The sequence below is a fragment of the Nannospalax galili genome, unplaced genomic scaffold (genome assembly GCF_000622305.1).
Source record: "Nannospalax galili isolate Female #2095 unplaced genomic scaffold, S.galili_v1.0 scaffold737, whole genome shotgun sequence".
Lineage (NCBI taxonomy): Eukaryota > Metazoa > Chordata > Mammalia > Rodentia > Spalacidae > Nannospalax > Nannospalax galili.
The window spans coordinates 959141-979693 of NW_008341172.1; the positions used below are offsets into that span (position 1 = coordinate 959141).

At 37.4% G+C, this 20553-nt stretch overlaps 1 protein-coding gene across 1 annotated transcript in view; it reads left to right on the forward strand.

Annotated features, from left to right (window-relative positions):
• Gmds (GDP-mannose 4,6-dehydratase) overlaps positions 1 to 20553 on the forward strand; it is a 710626-nt gene that overhangs the window by 164684 nt on the left and 525389 nt on the right. Inside the window, exons 3-4 of the mRNA XM_008836670.2 lie at positions 7168 to 7255; positions 9764 to 9873. Coding sequence (XP_008834892.1) covers positions 7168 to 7255; positions 9764 to 9873 — 198 coding nt within the window. The remainder of the gene's footprint in view (positions 1 to 7167; positions 7256 to 9763; positions 9874 to 20553) is intronic.

Here is a 20553-nt window from a genome sequence, read left to right on the forward strand (position 1 = left end):
TGTATTGAGGTTTTTTTCTTTGGTCTTTTTGAGATAGGGTCTCCCTGTAGCCCCTGCTGTCCTGGAACTCATGTAGACCAGGCTGGCCTTGAACTCACAGAGATCTGCCTGCTTCTGCTGGGATTAAAGGCGTGCGACACCACGCCCAGCTGCAGCTGTGCATTTTACAGAAGTTGAATCTATTAGATTTGCTGCTGCAGTTACTGTCATTGTCTTTTCTTCTTTAGCATTTCTCCTTCTTTAAAAAGAAAGAATGAATTTACATTAAGTCTGATGTAGTTCAGTGACTGCACATTACTCTTTTACAGCATTTTCCAGTTATATGTGTATATAAATTCATGATCTACAGAGAATAGAAATGTACACAGTGACCAATGTGCTCTGACCTGCTTTGAGAATGTTTGCATTAGTAGTTTTACCTTGTCTCTTTATTACAATTATAGGATTGTGATATGAAAATGTGCAATTGGACAGATAAAACTCTAAAGAATTTATTGTGCTAACAGGATTTGAAGAAAATGGAATTAATTTTCTTATTATAACTCAATCTTTTCTGATAGTTTTGACTATTAGAAGTTATATCAAGGTAAAAAAACTATGCAAAAACTACTTTTATGGTAGTTCTGCATCTTGCAATATCAAAATAAGACAAATATAATTATGAAACTATGATTATATTGCTATAATGATTGAGGGTCTAAGTATTCTAAAGAACAAAGAGTTTTAGAGCAGGTTGTAAGTAGTACAAAAGTGTTGATTACAGGAAAAGGCTTTTGTCTATTCAGGCTGAGTTAATCTAAAACTTTAATAAATATTAGGAAGAAAGATGTGGTAAAGATATCCACAGTGCTATTTCAGATGTGCAGGACCTGCTGCTAAGAGATGTTTGGTAGCCATTGATGTGAGTGAGATGCCTGTGAGTTAGCCTAAGGAGCCAGATAAGCCAAGTCATTGCAGTGTTGAAGATGGAGGTGGTATGTCAAGTGATGCTCTAACCACATCTACATTGAGGTGGACCTGGGGAGCTGTGAGTAGAAATAAGGTTGGAAGTAACAGGCAGTGACTGACAGTAGCTTGGAAGAAGGATATATACCTGTGTGCTGTTAAATTGAGTGGACTAGTGGGTAGGCAGGGATTGGGGCTAGTCTGGTTGTATAGGCATTAATCATTTCAGGCAGGAGGGCTGCACAAGATGTTGCTGGTAGTGCTACTGGAGAAAGCAGGAAAGGAGACTGGCATGGAGAAGCTAAGATCCATTTCAGCTGTCTCATTAATGAACTACAGGTTTCAGAAGACAGGTAAGTTGAAATTCTTGAAAGTAGATGTAATAAGGACCTAGGGCTGCCTGGTGAGCCTGCAAATGGTTTCATTCCATTGGTATTTGAAATTATAAGAGCATATTTGACTCTGTTGCAGAAAGATAACAGAAGACTTACTTGCTAAATCACAGTTAATTTGAAGGAATTTACCACAGAAACAGTGACCAGAGAAAAGAGACAGAGAAGTGAAATCTGTACATTGTTAGAAGAAACTAAAAACTATGATTGACACTACAGGGGGGAAGGGACAAGGCACAAAGTCCAAACAGAAAGTACTTCACCTAATCTGAAAGAAATGTGAGCTGTGTATGGTGGTAGGAGTAAGGTGTTCTGTGTATGCTGTATTAGTTGAAATTGGCTGCTGTCCTCAGTTTTAAGAGATCGATATAACTGTAGAATAATCTTATTAAGAGGAGTTTGATGGTGAAGTAGGCTTTATCTTTTTATGTTTACATCACAGCAAAAGTTAGAGTGGCTTTAAAAAGAAAAAAACGCAACATCAGAAAACTTCCAGGATTATCAACTATATAGTACTTGACTGCACAAAACCATAGGCAGAAAAAATAGAATTAGTAGATTGTGTGCAGTAGGATGACTGGGGACACACCTAACTGCACCTGAGCCAGAGATCAGTAACAACAACTTTGCATTAGCATGGATTTCTAAGTCAATGAACTCTCAATTTTTAGTGTGAAACTGCTTACAGATTCCATTTGGACAAAGAAGGCTGGTTTAGAAGTGTGGGAATTGTCTTTCCTCACATGTCCCTTGGTGTTGCTGATGCTGCTCCCCTGCTAACAGATAGGGGACCAGTGCAACTAAAGCAAAGTGCCTTAAGGCATTTTAAATTTATAGGGCCTTACTTCTGAACTATTTTTAAAATGTTCTTTGTTACATTAAAAAAAATTTATTTTGCATGCATGTATATGTACCACAGTGTGTATATGAAGCTCAAAGAACAACTTTTTCTTCTACCATTTGGGTCCTAGGGATTGAAATCTGGTCATCCGGCTTGGCAGTAGAAGCCTTTATCCACTGAGCCATCTCTCTGGCCCCTACCTTGAAACTATATTGAATTGATTCAGATTGAGTTTCTGTTTAGAAATACCAGAAAACTCAGAAATAGCTAGAAACACATAGTTTTGGTAACAAAATACCAGGTAGAAACAGGTCAACACTGAAGAAGGGGCACTTTGATTTGCTGGCGGTGGCATAGTCACCCTGACGTACTGAAGGAGGCTACTATAGGAGAAGAGCCAGGCCAGTGGGGAAATAAAATAATTAACTTATTTTTTTCTCTACTCAAAAAACAAAGGAAAATTGCAAAAGTCCTAGCTAAACTTAAGGTGAAAGCAGAATTTGTGAATGTATAGAAAAGGAATAGCACATATTCACAGAATCCTTACTAAGAGTTTATTAGTACTTTCTCCTTACAAACCTTTAGATTCTTTAAGCTTGGGGCATGTCTATTTAATGTGGCCATTGAAACTTACGTTCTGATCACATTCTGAATGAGTCATTTAAAGTGAAAAGGTAAAATATAGTCATTCAGTGGTATCTAAAGGGAATTGATTCCAGGATCCTGTGCACATGCCAAAGTCTGAGGACACTCAGGTGTCATATAAAATGTTAGAGTATTTGCATATTGCCTATACATATTCTCCCATGTATTTTAAGTTATCACGGGGGTAGTTGTTATGTCTAATATAATGCAAATATTATGTAACTAGTTGTATTGTTTAGGGAATAATGATGAAGAAAAATCTGTACCTGTTCAGGACAGATGAGTGCAGTCTGTAGCTGGTTGACTCTGTGGGTATAAAGCATATGGGTATGGAGGGTCAACTGTATGTTCTGTCTCTGGTTCAGCTGAGAAGGCACTCAGAATAATAGTGTGAATTTTGTTTTTCTGTTTTGATCTTTTTGAGACAGGGTCTCCCTATAGCCCCAGCTGGCATAGAACTCACTATGTAAACCAGGCTGGCTTCTATCTCTATCTTACAAAGGTCCCTCTGCCTCTGCCTCCTGAGTGCTGGGATTAAAGGTGTGTGCCACCATGCCTGACTGAATAATAGTTTTTATTGATGCTTGCCTAACTTGAATTTTCTCAGGATTAAAACATTAAGGAAAAAAAAAAACAAACGTTTATTTGTTATAGTGCCTACTTTGACTCAGCATTTTGAGATCAAATCATCTTTGTTCTGATATTGAGAGAACTTAAAATTTTTCCTCTTGAACAACTAGTTGACTGGGACATGAAATTTATTTGTTAAAACATCATCTTCTGGCCAGGTGTGGTGACACCCACCTTTAATCCCAGCGCTTGGGAGGCAGAGATAGGCAGATCTCTGTGAGTTCAAGGCCAGGCTGGTCTACATAGTGAGTTCCAGGACAGCTGGGGCTACAGGGAGACCCTGTCTCAAAAAGACCGAGAAAAACAAAACAAAACAAAACCTCAAAACCATTGTCTTCCATTTATTTTGACCTTACATGTTCTGACATAATTAATTTAAAGATTTGTTTATTTTTATTTTAGGTGTGTTTTGCCTACATGTATGTGTGTATACCACATGGGTGCAGTGCCTTTGCAGAGGTCAGAAGAGGGCAGTATTCCCTGGTAATGGAGTTGCAGAGGGTTGTTAGCCTACCATGTTGGTGCTTAGAACTGAACCTGGCTAGTGTTCTTAGCCTCTGAACTGTATCTCTCTACCTCCTGAGCTAGCATAATTTAATAGCAATTCTAATTAAGTTTATGTGAAATTATTTAGCTTATTTCTCTTTTCTGTTTGCTTTCCTAACCCACATCTCCTTTTCTCCCATAATCTTTGTGAAAACACACATGAAAAAACCCTACCTATATTCTTTCTATAAAGAAAAGCTGCTAATCTCAAATTCTTAACTCAATTATGCAGTTTGCACACATTTTGGCTTATCTTAAAGTTTGCATTTCACCTGTCTCAGAAGTAGACAGACTCGGCTTTCATTAGTTCTTAGAATAATACCTGCTGTCATGAGTTATTTGGCAAGTCTTTCTTCCTGTCTACACACATGCCAAAAGTTGGGAATGAATGGAAATTAAAACACACTTTTTTTTTTTCACTAGGGAAAAACAAAAACACAACAAAACAAAAACTTATGCTTATTGCTTTTCTTTGTAGGTGTGACATTAAAGCCCTTTACTTTTATCATCTCTGACTTTTTGTCAGTGTTTGCTTCTCACTCCAAGTGTGTTAAGATTGTTGAATAGTCTTATTGAAGCCTTTCAAGTTTTTATGTGTATGACATTTTTCTATGCAGCTATTGGAATATGTGACTTCCCTAGAATTCAATAATCAAGAGAAGGCTGCCTAAGTAATAATTATATTTTAATTGTCAAAGTTAAATGATCTGTTTTTAGATCACTAATATATGAGAAATCTGTGTTTTAGAAATAATTTTGGAGTAAATACCAAATTTCCTATGTATTAGTATACGTTTGAAATATGGGAGGCAGAGGCAGGTGGATCTCTGTGAGTTCAAGGCCAGCCTGGTCTACATAGTGAGTTCCAGGACATCTGGAGCTACAGGGAGACCCTGTCTCAAAAAGATGAAAAAAAATACAACAAATTATAAGCTTAATATTGGTGTTATTTTTTATAACTCTAAAATTTAAAAATTACTATGTATAAGCAAATTGTGATTTAATGCTTCCTAGTTTTCAATGTCTCCTAAAATGCAACTAAGCTTACAATGTTCCCTTCCTAAGATATTTTCATATTTACCAACTTTTCTTGGGTTTCATTCTTTTGGAAAATGTGTTGATGAGTTATTAATTCATAAGCAGCTAACTAAGAGAATTATTTATTATGGGCATGTCGTATCCTTTGCAGAAGTCAGTTTCTTGTGTATGCCATAAAAATGGTGATGACATTTCTTTCTGTTTGAAAGAAAGTCTTATGTGCTTATAATTTCCTCCCTTGCCTGTGGAATATTTGAGTCATGCCAGGGATTAATTTTGGTTTGAAATAGAAAACGATTGACTTAAAATATAAACGTGTATTCAGCTGCAAATGAATCTACCCAACATAGAAGGAACACTTCTAAAATAAGTCAAGGATTAAAACTGCCACCAGTGGAACTGGAATTTGGGCAGTTGGTGACATAAGCTGGTGTTAGCATTGGCAGCACAAAGGTTGCAGTCTTGACACAAGAAGGAAGTGGGACCAAGTCTGGAGCAGTTTCTCTTATGTGTCAGACACAAGTAGTCTTTTCTTTAATATCAAGCAGGTATGCATTGCTGTTCCAGTGACTATCCCTTCAGACCGACCATGGTCATGTGAAGAGTTTTTAAAACACTTTTTCAATTTTAAAAGATATTAGTCTTTTTTATGTCTTAAATTTAGTAGTATATAATCTTTTTCTTAATCTTTTCAGTTTAGCTCTCTAAGTCAGGACACAACTGCATAATAGCAACTGCTGTCTGATTGTATCTGTGCCTCCAGAAATTCATATAATAGACACAGCATGGAGTAGCTCTGAGGACACAGGAAACTCTGGAAGCCTCATGCTCTGTGTTAAACAGGTCAAAGAGTAGGTTCACAGCTACAGACACAAGTCTATCTTCAGTTTCAAATCAAAGAAATATTTTTACCATCAATATGGCTGTAAGTGTATGTTTTGAAGATGAGTTTGAGTATTTATAACTATGAGTGAAATCTTATAATTATCTAATACTCGTCTTGAGATGGACAGCACAAGCCCTGGAGCAGAAAGGGTAGTGTGCTGGTAGCTGGCAGCAATAATTGATCAAAAAGTAGGCAACAGTTTTAACTATTTTCAAGTGCATAATTCAGTGACATTGGGTAGAGCCACAGCGCTATGCAGCCACCGGCATGATCTGGTTTTATAATGCTCCCATGTCTACAAAAGACAGCCCTTTGCTGACTGAGCAGTTGCTTCCCATTCTCTCCTATTCAGCCCCCTGATCACTAAACTGATTTCTCAGTGTAGATTTTCCCATCTGGGATGTTTCATAGAAAAGAATTCCACAGTGTGCATGTTTTGTATCTTTCTTCTTACATTTAGAGTACTGTTGTCAAGGTTCATCTTTTTTTAACATGTATGAGTGCTTCACTCCTTTTAGAGGCACAATAATAGTCCATTATTAAACATACCACATTTAAAAAATCCATTTATTTGTGTCTACCTTTGGCTGTCATGAGTAGTGACGCTATGATCATTTGTAAACAAGTTGTTGAAACGTCTCTTCAATATTTCGGGACATGTACTGTGAAAATTCGGGGGCATATGGTAATTCTATGTTTAACTTTTTTTCATTATTCAAAGACTACTTTATTATTTTCTGTAACTAAACCTATATAGATAAGACCTTACCTATTTAATACAGGTGTTACCTGTTTAATAGAGTGGAAAAATAAATTTAATGTTTCTAGACTAAAAAAAAAGTGGGCAACAGAACTATTTGTTATAATTTAAAAATTATGGGACTGGAGAGATGGGTAAGTGGTTAAGGGCATGGGGCTACTCTTGCAGAGGAGCTGGGTTTGGTTTCCAGCACCCATATAGTGGCCAACAACTGTTAGTAACTCCAGTTTCAGGGGATCCAATGCTCTCTTCAGACCTCTGTGTGCATTGCATGCACACGTGCGCACACACACACACGCGCGCGCGCTCACACACATATGTATATATATTTGCAGATAAAATACTCATACACATAAAAATAAATATGTTTATCAGTAATAGTTATAGTTTTCGTAGAATCATAAACTAACAAAAGAATTATGAGTTTCTTATCCTCATTGTACAGTTATAATTTACTTTTGTCTTTCCACACTTAAAATCTCAGGTCCATGGAATTGTACGGCGATCCAGTTCATTTAATACAGGCCGAATTGAGCACCTGTATAAGAATCCCCAGGCTCATATTGAAGGAAGTAAGTAATTTTTTGTCTCTAAAATATCTTTCTTTAACTTGCTATCTTTAGATAAGGTGTTTTCAGGTGTCATTATTCTTAGAAGGATATTGAGTAGATATCTTGAAGAGACCAAGGGAGGAGATAAAACATTGATCAGCTGTCTTCAATTGAGGTGTCTTTGGTCCTTTCTAGTAAGAACAGTTTTATATTTAAAAAGTACTGTTTGGTTTTTAATATTGTCTTTACTCAAGTTAACTTATTTTTTTATATTGAATTTTTAAAATAATTTGTGAGGACTGGTCTAAATCCTGATGGTGATCTGAAACTATATTCAAATTCCTTTATAGTACAGTGTTAAGATTTACAGGCTTTGTTACTTTTGTTGCTGTTAATAAATTTGCCTGGGCATAGCTGTTGTGATTTTACATATTCTGTGATAAAGGCAGAGCTGGGCCTAGGACATAGGGCTTTAACTCCAAGTTCAGCCTGCATTACTTGGTTTTTCTGTCCAGCAAGGATGGTACAGCCATCTTTGTAACCTGAAGGTAATTTAGGTTCCCTGCCCTTGAATAATTGAAGGTTGGATTACTTTATAGGTATTGATATCATCAGGAAGGTGATCTAGTTGTCCACAGAAAAGGCTTTTCACTTTAATATTTAAGCTATTAAGTGCATCTTTCTTAGCAATTACTAGAGGTTGAATATTCCTTATCTAAATCTGGGGACCAGAATACTTTTGAATTTGACATTTTTTCAGATTTGTAATGAAATAGTTACAAATAGGATCCAAGTCTCAAAATCTTTTTTGATTTATTGACTTTTGTTTTATGTATATGAGTATTTTACCTGCATATATGTAAATATACCTGTGTGTACAGTGCCTATAGAGGCCAGAAGAGGTGTCAGATCTCTTGTAACTGGAGTTATAGATGGTTGTTACCTGGGAATTGAACCCAGGTCTCTGCAAGAGCAGCCAGTGGTCTTAAACTGTGGAGCAATTTCTCTGACCCCAGAACCCGTCTTAACATAAAATTTATTAATATTTCATATATACTTTATAAAATAATTTATGAAATATTTTATATATTTAATTACTATAAAATTTTTTCATGTGTATGAATATTTTGCCTGCATGTATAGAAGTGCACAGATGCTTGCAATGCCTGCAGAGACCAGAAGATGGTGTCAGATCACCTGGTACTGAAGTTATATATAGTTGTTAGCTGTATACAAAAATTACAGGTTGTTATTAGCTGCCATGTAGGAGCTGGAAACCAATTCTGGTCCTCTGCAAAAGCATCCTGTGTTCCTAACCACTGAGCCACCTTTTCAGCCCGTATACAATATTTTAAATAATTTTATGCACAGTTTTCACTGGTGGAATTTTGCACTTGTGGTATCAGTTGTTAGTACTTTTAAAAAGTTTTGTTTTGGTTCATTTCACATTTTGAATTTTAAGATTAGAAATGCTCAACATGTATTTTTTTGTTGTTGTTGTTCAGAGTGTAGAATGATACTGCCATAGAATTTAGATCTAGATCGTTGTCCCATAAAGCAATGAAAAAAAAAAAAACCAGACTATTCACCATGCTCACATTCTTATATTAATAAAATTAGTATAAGGATCAGGCTAGACATAGGAATTGGAATAGGCTGGCTGTCTTCAAGCAGTTATGCTACCACCTTAAGCATATCATAGGCAGCTTAAGGGTATATTTTATAAAGCATTTAAAAATCAATAGATAAAAGTATCAGAATAGGGCCTGGCGAGATGGCTCAGCAGTTAAGAACACTGGCTGCTTTTGCAGAGGACCCAGGTTTGATTCCCAACATCCACATGGCAACTAACAACAACTTGTAATTTTTTAGATTTTATTTTTAATTATGTGTATATGTCTGTGTATATGCACATGAGTGCAGGCCCTGGAGGCCAATAGAGAGTGTTGGATCCACTGGAGCTGGAGTTACAGGCAGTTATGAGTGGGTGCTGGGAACCAAAGTTGAGTCCTCTACAAGAGCACTACATGCCCTTAACCACTGAGCCATCTCTCCAGCTCCCAAATCTCACTTTTATATAAAACATATTTCAACTACTTAGAGTTCTATGATACCTATAACATAATTGTATAACATCTTCAAGAGATTAAAAGATTTTAAACAAGTCCATTTGAGTTTACTGTTACAAATCCATAAGATATATCTTTCTGCTCTGTATGTTCTTTAAAAATAGCAGTTATACTCTGCTACTTGGGAATCATGAAATACAATGTTTCTGGATTTTTCTTCTGTTGGGGGAGGTAGAGATGGCAAGATCTTGCTAAGTAATCCAGGCTAACCTCAGATTCAAGATCCTTCTATCTTAGTGTCCCAAATGTAAGGATTGCAAGTAGGCTCCATTCTGCCTGCCAACATTTCTGTTTTGACCTGGTTTTCATTCTTGTGTAATATGCATTTCATTTTTGACATCTCAAAAACAATGTTTGTCTTGTTTACTTTTATCTAATGATCTGTTTCTGAATCCTAAAGACATGAAATTGCACTATGGTGACCTCACTGACAGTACCTGCTTGGTGAAGATCATTAATGAAGTTAAGCCTACAGAGATCTACAACCTTGGAGCCCAGAGCCACGTCAAGGTAAGGCCTTCTCATTGCCATGGTCTCTTTGGCTGTGTCCACACAGTGTTCTCTGTTTCACTTGTCTGTATTGTGACTCAGTGCAGTAACAGAACCGCTGGTCCTCATCACCAAGCTCACTCCTCCATATTATTTTAGGAATTAGTACTAATAAAAATGCTAATAGGTTTCTTTTTTAAAGATGTGGTTTCTGTTACTGAAAAGTATAAAAAGATCTTATTCCTAACATTAAAATAACAATTTACATTTATTTTGGTTTGTTACCTATAGTCATTTTCTGCCATTTCATATCGATTTGTGAGAGAAGTATTTGTTAAAATGTTAGAAGGAATAACTCAGTAAAACCTTAATTTTAATGCTAATTTTTGGTAGCAGCTATATGACTGGCTAATGGAACAATATTCTTTGAATCCTAATAATATGTTAAAGTTGACTGAATTGTTGTGAATGGTAAAAGATAATGGAAGAAAGCTTTTTTTGGCCATTTCTTCCTCATTGTGACACTCCCAACATTGATTTCTTCCCTGTACTCAGATTCTCTGGTTCCTTGTATACCTTTTGTAGCTATTCTATCTGGAATAAATCAAGGTAAACCCGAGAAGCTCATCCTAGCCTTCCAGCTTGCTTGACTCAGGATTTTGTGGCTGTGTCCTGATGCTCCCCAGGCTGAGTGAAATCTGAAACCAAGGTTGATTCAGTCGATTTAGATATCTGTTCAGTCAGGTGGTTAGCAGAGCTTAGAAATAAAAGCAAATAGCTCTAAGTTATTTTTTTTTTAAAGTCCAGAAAAATCTGTCAACACATTTTATATTTTGTGAACAAATACAATAATTTTATTTGAATAAGTGTTTGAGGTGCCCTGGTATTTCTCCATGTCTTCAGCTTTGTACAGAACAAAGACAGTGTGCCTGCTTTCCACATCTTTGCTGCTTAAGGCAGGAATTAGGAATCAAGACTAATGAAACAATGCAGTAAGTCTAGCCATGTGGTAACATACTTTCAAAATTAAGGGTCACTCTTCAATATATTTTTCTCTAAAATATGCCTCAAGTTTTACCACATATCGGTCATAAAGATACCTCTTATCTGCCTATTTAGGAAAAACATCTTTCTCTCTCTCTCTTTCTCTCACTCATGCTCTTGTCTCTTCGCTCCCTCTCCTTTCTCTTTCTTCTTTTTTTTTTCTCTTTCTGGTGTTGAGAATTGAACCCAGGTCCTCATACATGCTAATACTACTATACCAGAGCTACATCCTTAGCTTCTTTTCTTAATCTTTGATTATCCTGCTTTATATCTAGGCTTAAATTTTGACCTGTGAAATCATGAGGGTCTTTATGTTTGAGGGGAGCTGTTTTCCTGAAGAATTTTCAGTCTTTTCCCATGTTGATAGGGTGTTTCAAAATTCTGTACTCTACAGATTATCTGTTCTCTTTTCCTACTGAGAAGGACTGGCTATCATTTCAGGAATGAAAACTATGTTCCCCTGATTGAGACAGGCAGTCTGTCTTTAACAGTGTAACTCATCTGCCTGCTTTTAACCTTCCTGACTAGTCATTGAGAGCGTATTCCATACAAAATATAGTGTTTGGGAATGAGCATTTTGTTATTCGGTTTCCCTAAGAAAAAAGTTTCCTTTTTGATCATAGATGGTTTGTCACCACTAGAAATTACAAACCAGCATGGAGGGAAGATTGAGGAATTTTTATAAATGTTTGCTTACAGACAAACTTTCTCTCATGTTGCTATCCAATGAACTGGTCCTTTCCATTCTCAAAAATATAGTAGCAGTTCTGAAATTTCCTCCAACTAAAGGAAATACAGTGAGTACTGTAGTGCTTGGGTATCATTCTGGAATGATTGTACTCTAACTAATAGGAAACAAAGATAGTTGGGATGATTCCTTCTAAATTACTATGTATGTGAATTTTTCTGTTTCTATGGTATTTTGGCTGCTTTTCTTAAAGTGTCAGTTCATTGGCAGGACTAGTGCTTAATTAAGAATTTTTAAAAGTTATTTTTATTTTATGTGTTTGAATGTGTTGCCTACATGTATATAAGTGCACCTGTGTGGTGTAGTGCCCACAGAGGTCAGAAGAAAGCATTGGATTCTCCTGGGACTGGAGTTATGGAGGGTTGTAAGTACAATCAAATCCAGGTTCTCTACGAGAGCAGCCAGTCCTCCTAACTGCTGAGTCAACTTTCCAGCTCCTTAATTAAGAATTTTGAGATTTTTTAAACATTTCTTTCTTTATTTTATTTGTGTGTGTGTGTGTGTGTGTGTGTTTGTGCTATTTGTGTGCATGCACATAGTGCATAAGTGGAGAGCAGATGACAACTTATAGGACTTGCTTCTCTCCTTCTACCTTGTGGATACTAAGGATCAAAGGCAGGTCATCAAGCTTGGCTGCAAGCACTTTTACCTGCTGAGCCATCTCAGAATTTTGTTTTTTAAAGTCATTTAATCCTTTAACAAATATTTGTTTAGTATATAAATCATGAAACGTATCATGCTTGGTATAGTGGAGAACAGAAATGCATAAAATCCACTTGAGGGTTTCAGTTTAATAAGAGTGATTGCTGCACATGTCTGAAGCTGGCACAGAAGCTTTGAGTCTTTAGTGGAAGGTGAGAGAGAAGTTCCTTCTGAGGGATTATGGATGGCTTCAAGGAGGCCTGAGCATTGGCTCTGGTCTTGAGGTATCTGGATGGCATTTATAGGTATAGTAGGAAATGGAACGTTAAAAATGGAGGTAATAACAAAACCAAGAATCTGAAATGTGGAAACTTGGGCCATGTTTCAGTGTGGACAACATTCAAATAATCAGTTGAGCACCAAGAACACTGCAGAAAATATGAAATTGGACTAGATTGGAAGCTGCAGTATCCCAGTAGCTTCTGTATGTGTTGAACAGGGGAGAAATGCATTTAGACATGAATGTTAGTGTCAGAATATACAGCTAAGGCTATAAAAGATGGGAAGGTGTTGTATGAGGTGTTGGCATCAGAAATGGAGGAGGAGGATGGAACAAGTTACCTGATAGGTTGGATGGACTCCGTAGCCACTAGGGAGGTGGGATAGTCATAGTGCTCAAGTGACCAGATAGTTGATAGAACCACTACAAGAGATTTTACTACCAGTACCTGGGGATATTCAGGTGAAGCAGGTCATGAGGTAGTTTAAAATTAGTGCAGTACAAGACTCTCTTGGGTTCAGCTCTTAGAGCCCTTGAAATGTGGCTGGAGAAGAAAGAAGACTGAAGATTGTCTTTTGGGAGCATGCCTCTGGGTAGAGGGTACAAGGAAGAAAAGTAGGGTGGTGGAAACTGAGGAAGGAGGAGGAATGGAGTGGAATTAAGAAGTTCGGCTGTTTCAGGCAGAAGGGGCTAGAGGACAGGAAAGATCAATAGCTGAGGCATAATTCTGGAGCTCACTTGCATCTTTTTTGTTTGTTTGCTTGCTTTTGCCCTGCTGGGGATGGAACCCAGGGCCTAATGCATGGTAGATAAGTATTGTGTCAGAGCCACACCCATGCCTATCTAAGGAATTTTGAAAAAGAGCACTGGAAGAAATGAGACTGAAGTAGCACAGGGATTTTAGAAGCCGAGGACTTAAGAGGGAAACGTAAAGTGAGCAGATTGCTTTCTAGAATTTCCTAGTGGGTTGAAGAGACAACAATATAGTAAGGCTTGTCTCAGCATCCCCTCAATGTGGGTAGACCTCTTCCACAGAAGCTCTGATTCTTAAGTCTAGGGTGAAGGTGAGAACTTTGGTTTCTAAGATGTGTCCAGCCTGGTCTGGGAACCACATTTTGAGAATCATTTCTCCAGTGTCTGATGTCTTGGTTCATCCATGAAGTTGCCTTAAATAGTATGCTTCTTAGATTTTCCTCTTTTAATGTGTCAGCTTTTGAGTCTGATATAAAGTGTCCTATTCCTTACCTGTTCATAACTATGAGCTTTTAGCTTTAAAAGTACACCTGCAGTCAAGAGTCAGGAAAATGGAGAGTCTGAGGGGACTCTGCTAGACCTTTATATAAGCCCCAGTTCTTTACCCTCACAAGTCTTTTCCAAGCAGTGTTTAGCCTGTGGTAGTGAATACCTCCCAGTTTTCCCCTAATAATCAGAGACAAAGCATGAGTACAATCCATAGTTACCATGCCCTTTAATATCCCCTTTTATTTTTCTTTTTTAATTTTTTAAAATTTTTATTTTATGTGTATGTGTGTATTGCCTGTATGTAGGTAAGTGTGCCTGTGTCATGCAATGCCCACGGAGGACAGAAGAGGCTATTGGATCCCCTTGGAACTGGAGTTACGGATAGTTGTTAACTGCCATTTGGGTGCTGGAATTTGAACCCGGGTCTTCTGCAAGAACAGCCAGTGTTCTTAACCCCTGAGCCATCTCTCCAGCCCCTTAAAAATCCTATTTTCATACCTATGTCTAGGCTAAAGATAAGCTGTCTTGTAGTCATGGGCCAAGAATTGGGGTTGGGCAAGGCCCAGTGTATTCATTGCTCACCTACCAGGCAGCTGGGCCATGCTGCTTTGTGTTCACAGCTCTCTAGGCAGTGTTTTGGGTTTTAGATTTTGATCTTTAGATTATTATCTTACTAGGGGATGCAAATATTTGTCAAAATTAATTTCTCTATACTGATCACCATTGTAGAATTTACTGTGTTTGTAGCAAAAATTTTTTTTCTAAAAGAAACATTTGTTTCTGACTAGTGGAATGCTTACGGTAAGATTAAAATGAATGTCATGTTATTTTGTGCTGTTTTGAAAGATGGTTCTAATATTAGTACATTTTGTATTTAATTTTGAATTCGTGACTTCTAGACGGGGCATTGTTTTTGTTGGCTTCTATTTGTGCAAAATAAACTCTTCTGTCACTCACTTCCAGTTAATTTTGTATGGGCCGTGGTATGCTAAAAGTAAGGAAAGTAAAATAATAGGAAGTTGGTCTGGTTTCCTGTAGGAAACCAATGAAGATGAAATTGGTTCTTGGAATAAACTTACAGAAGTCTGGGAAGTACTGACTGAAGACATTTTTCTGAATCATAAACAGAAAGATTGTGACTCATGAAGTAATTCATTGAAAGGCTGATTGGATCTTATGTGGGAGAAAGTGAGAGATGACTGAAATGTACTAGCTATTAAAAGCAGTTAAACCTAGCATGGTGACATCATTCAAGTAGGAACAAATGAGCCAGTTTACAGTCCTGCCCATCTTGGTAGAAAAAATGTTTTAGGAACCTGCTTTTTTAAGTTTTTAAATTCCTTGTAAATAATAGTTTCTTACCTGTTCAGCATTCACTATTCTGCCTCTTGGATTATTCCACTGTTCTCACAGCTTCTTTGATGCTCTTACATCATTTTTACAGTCATAGTGTTGGGTGGAATCTTTCCACAGTGAGCATAGTCCAGTGTTACTTGCATTTACCTCACAATGTCATGTTGAAATTGCCTTGAGGTTTTCAAACATGAAAATTATGCAGCCATAAGGCTCGCAGGAATTTTAGAAGTAATTTTATATGATTTTCAATTTTACAAATGAGGTCACCTGCTCAAATCATTCATTTAGTTGTTGCCATATCCAAAATGGGAACTCAGGTCTTCATATTATATAATTTATTTTATTTTTAATTAAAAATAATCAGATACATACAGATTAGAGAGGCATGTGCCAACATCTCAGTGTTAGCAAAAACAATGAGTCTTTCTGCAAGGAACAATATATTCTAAAATGAAATGGAGATCTTTTTTAAAGGTTAAAAACTCATTCAATTTTATGTCTTACAGGGCTTAATCAGATACATACAGATTAGAGATGCATGCGCCAACATCTCAGTGTTAGTAGCAAAAACAAAGAGTCTTTCTGCATGGAGCAATGTATTCTAAAATGAAATTGAGATCTTTTTTAAAGGTTAAAAAACTCATTCAATTTTATGTCTTACACAGCTTATACTGAGTTCAATATTGTATAACTGTATTAACTCAACAGTGAACCTAGAAACTCACAGCCACTTGTGAAAGAGATGTACTGTTGCTCTGGAGTGTGTTACTGAATATGTTAAAGCTGTAATGAAATGCTTCTTCTAATCATGTAGTTATTAAAAATTAAAAAAAAATAAATGATTAAAAACTATTTTTAATCATTTATTTTTTATTTTATGTATATGCATGTATTCCCTGCATGTAGGTAAGTACACCCGTATCGTGCAATGCCTGTGGAGGTCAGAAGGGGCTGTGGGATCCCCTGGGACTGGAGTTATGGAGAATTGTTAGCTGCCATGTGGGTGCTGGGATTCAAACCCCAGTCTTCTGCAAGAAGTACCAGTGTTCTTAGCCGCTGAGACATCTCTCCAGCCCCTATTTATTTTTATTTTTATGTGTATGAGTGCTTTGCCTACATGTATGTAAGTGCATCTGTGTCATATAATGCCTGTAGAGGCCAGAAGAGGATGTCAGTCCCCTGAAGCTGAAGTTATGGATGGTTGTTAGCTGTCATGTGGGTGCTGGGAACCGAACTTGGGTCTTCTACAAGAGCAGCCAGTTCTCTTAACCACTGAGCCATCTATCTCACCAGCCCTATATAATTTATTTTAAAAGCCACTAAAGAAAATAATTATTTCTACCAGTGGTAATTCTGACATCAAATAGTATTGTTTTCTCCCACATTTCTGTTTCTTTTTGTATTCATTTCTTCCCTTGTGTATTTGATGGAGACAGAAAATTACTTACTGTTCTCTTTTTAGTTTTGAGAAGAATTTCCAAATCTCTTTTCAGTGCTAAAGACCATTATCATGTCTCTTTCTGATGTTCTCTTATTCAAATGACTGACTCCATTGTTTGCATTCCTCATCTAAATCTTTTAATTATTCTTATTACTTTCCCTTTCAATTCTCAGAGAGTTGTTTGTTTACTTTTGTTTTTTAACAGTGAGGAGACTTGTTCTGGATCCCTGGATGCAGGGATGTAAGTTGGTACATGACAAGGTGGGTGGGACCTGAGATTTCCTTCCTGTGGTGATGCAAATTGGCTGGTAGATTCTGAATGGGAAAGCCCAAACCCTCTGCAGCCCTGTGTAAGAGGTCTCAAGCTCAGGAAGCTCATGGTGAAACCAAGGTGATTGTGAGCCAAGAAGCTAGTGAAGTAGTATTTAGGCACTAAGTAAGAATCAGGGGGAGATGAGATAGAAAGGAAGTCCAACAAATGAGATTGGAAATTACATTAGAACCTTGGGAAAGGTTCCAAACAATTTAATTCAGCAAGCTAATTTACCTTCCTGGAGGTTCTAAATTGCAGTTTACAGCTCGGTAACTCACTGCCGTAGTCATCCCAGTATGCCTGAATCTCTTGGGAGAAGGCACAAGTGACTAAAGGCATGAAAGAATTGCATTATGATGCTTAGGGCAGGTTGACTATCTGGTTAGTACCTTACTCAATTATAGCACAAAACAAAACTGCAGCAACATTGCCCTTTACTGAGCAATTATAGCAGGGTAAGGGCAGCCTATAAAACCTCATAGCCAGCATCAGAGAGGGACTATTCTTCTGTGTTATTACTCATTTGTTTATTTATTTTGGACCATGGGGGCCTGGCAGGGAGGTGTGAGCATAGCAGGAAAATGAGTAGACAGGGAACATTGATATTGCAGTTTGAAGGGACATCCTTAAGTGTGAGTCAGGGCTTGACCCTGTGGCCCACACAGTTGCATGGTAGAGATCATTATGTCACCATGGATGAACATGGTCATCTATGCCTCTCTTCTGGTGGTTGCCTTTTACTGGACCCAGTGTAGGGTGCAGTGGGGAGACATTGTTTTAGGATAGAGATTAAATATGATAGCAGAAGGCAGGACTGTTCACATCAGAACTTGTAGCACAGGAAAGGGCTCTTAATTCAGAAGTGTACATTAGAATTCCTTGGACACATTTCTGACACTTCGCATCCAGTGCCCTTCCCCCATCCCCCCCAAGACTTTGAGACTTGGGCTTTTCCCTGATTTCAAATCCTGGTCACTCCATGTACTGACTAGGGCTTCAGCAGGGTACCTCAGCCTTTGTAAGCTTCTGTTTCCTCATCTGTGTAGTGAGCCACTTACCTCAGGTTGTGATCCCTCCTACTCTGGTTCTGTCTGTGGGCCTATGTATTTGTACTGGACTATAACACTCTCTAGGTACCATCTGCTTCATTCTCTTGACTTTGCCAACTTTTACTGAATGCTCAACTTGGTGCCAAGAGTCTTGGCCATCCCGTTTGCAAATAGTATTCCTAGGAGTAATGGCACCACTATCCTCAAGGAGTAAGTAGGTCAGCAGTGAATGCAGTAGGCATTGAGGGAAAGAAATGCAAACTGCCTACTCTTGTCACCACCACACCCCCGAATCCTAGTCTGCTTTCTTCACAGTTTAAGCTACTATGAGGCAGATTGTCCAGAGGACTGGATGGGCTAAAGTTCCATGGTCAGCATGCTAGCCATTGCTGCTTCTGTGTAGGATGAAGCATGCGGTTTGCCTTAGCTGCTCCTTGAAAATGATAGGCAAGACTGTTTTCTTTGGTCAAATGCCTGAAGTTCATGCTGCTGAAATATTAGCTTGTATGACATATTCCAAAAGGGGAAATGATGTTTGAGGCCCTTTGTTTTTTATTACATGGGCCATAGAATTCTGAGGTGGCAGAGCTCTTGGCAGTAACCCAGCTCAAGCCCTTGTTTCACAAGTACATGTCTGAAATTGCCTGATAGGCAGCCAAGCTCTGTCTAGCCTTGAACCTAGGCCTGATGCCAGTCTGTCGTCTTGTGCTACTAAGCTGAGATGACCAAAGCTGAGAATAGGGAGAAGGCATCATTTGACTCTGAGAGTTTTACCTCTCTTCTCATTCCTATCATTTACCATGGAAAATAAAGTTTCAGTATAAAAGGTTAAATTAAAAAAATATTCTTTGCTGGAGGGAACTGGATATAATTAATCCCATGTGAGTGGTGTTTTATAACTAGGAAGATCCTTGAATACAATGCAAGGTACAGCATGAGCACTAAGATAGCATTGATATACAGGGAAATAGGAATTTGTGGAATCAACTCATCTGAAGTGACCACAGTGTTTTTGTCCACTTACTAATATGCTGAGTCACTGAAGATAACTTATTTTACTTAATAGACATATTAATATAATCATATGTCATTTGAGGAAACAGTTATATCACATATGTAATTTTTGGGTGTGCTTAGAGTAACATAATTTCTCCTGTTTGTTAGCACATTGTAAATATTGAAGTAATCAAGAGGCCTTAGAATAGAAGGCTGTAGTTTGGTAGAGAGCCGTGAGTGCATACTTGAGATCCTAAGCACTTGACTTGTTTTGCATCTAGACCTGCTATGTAGGCATGTATCCATGCATGCTGGACTGTCTGCTTCTGAAAATGCAGCTCTTTACAGTGTAAGTAAGTAGGTAGGTGGCTGGGTGCTTTCATTTCAGTAGATGGATAGCAATCTTTTATGACCAAGAGCAGTTGTATTTTTGTTCAGAAAGAAAGCCCCCATTTCTTTCTGATTGGTGACTCTCTGCTCATCTGTATAGGCATAAGCCCTATGAGATCTAGTATAGCTGGTAATCACTTTATTAACCAGTTAAAACTACAATAGGAACACCTTTTCATTTTATAATTTAATGTTCATGTTTACAGTACATAAACTTTAGTAATATAAAAATGACTTGTAAGTTCCATGGTTCCTAGGATGATGTTTGCCCTTTTTTTTTTTTTTTTTTTTTTTTTTTGTCTTTTTGAGACAGGGTCTCCCTGTAGCCCCAGCTGTCCTGGAACTCACTATGTAGACCAGGCTGGCCTTGAACTCACAGAGATCCGCCTGCTTCTGCCTCCCAAGTGCTGGGACTACAGGCGTGTGCCACCACGTCTGGTTCAATTTGCCCTTTTTTTTTTTAAAAAAAAAACAAAACCTTATATTCATGAGCATAGGTAGGAGTATATATACTGTTGGTGGGGGTCTCTGTGTATCATCTGGCTCAGATTCTTCTTGGAAACCTGTTACAGATTTAAGCAATTGAATTCAAATCTAAAACCACTTAAAAAGTCCTTTATAGTCCATTAAGAATTTATATGGGAGAGAACATTCTATGAAAGTTCTCCTCTCCCTGTTCAAACAGATTGTTCTATTTTATTAGATCTAGGTGGTATTGTAATTTTGATAACAGCTAATAATGTTTGGAATTTTGTGTATAATTAGTGGACCACACAAGGCATGCTTGTTAGTTTTTCCAGCCTTAATCTATTTACAGTAGTAGCTTGCTTACTAAATACAATCCAAAATAGTCTTATTTTAGTATTGTAACAATTTATACATATGAAATTAAAATTAACTGACATAGCTAAATGTTCATGTTTATCTTAATGTCAGTATTTAGATGAATTCATAAATACTAATGGGAGGAAATTATAGTTGCTAGTAAATGCAGAGTGAATGAAATTATCTTTTAAAAAAACTTTTAATGATGAGTAGAAACAGATTTTAGGATTCCTAATTAGATGAATATGTAAGTAATACCTTGTTGTAATATCAGAGGTAGATGTACCGTCTTTCCTTCAGAATTTGTGTGCAAATTTAGGGAATTAACTTATTTTTTTTTAAAGACCTAATAGAGCTTGGTTTTAAGCATCTTAG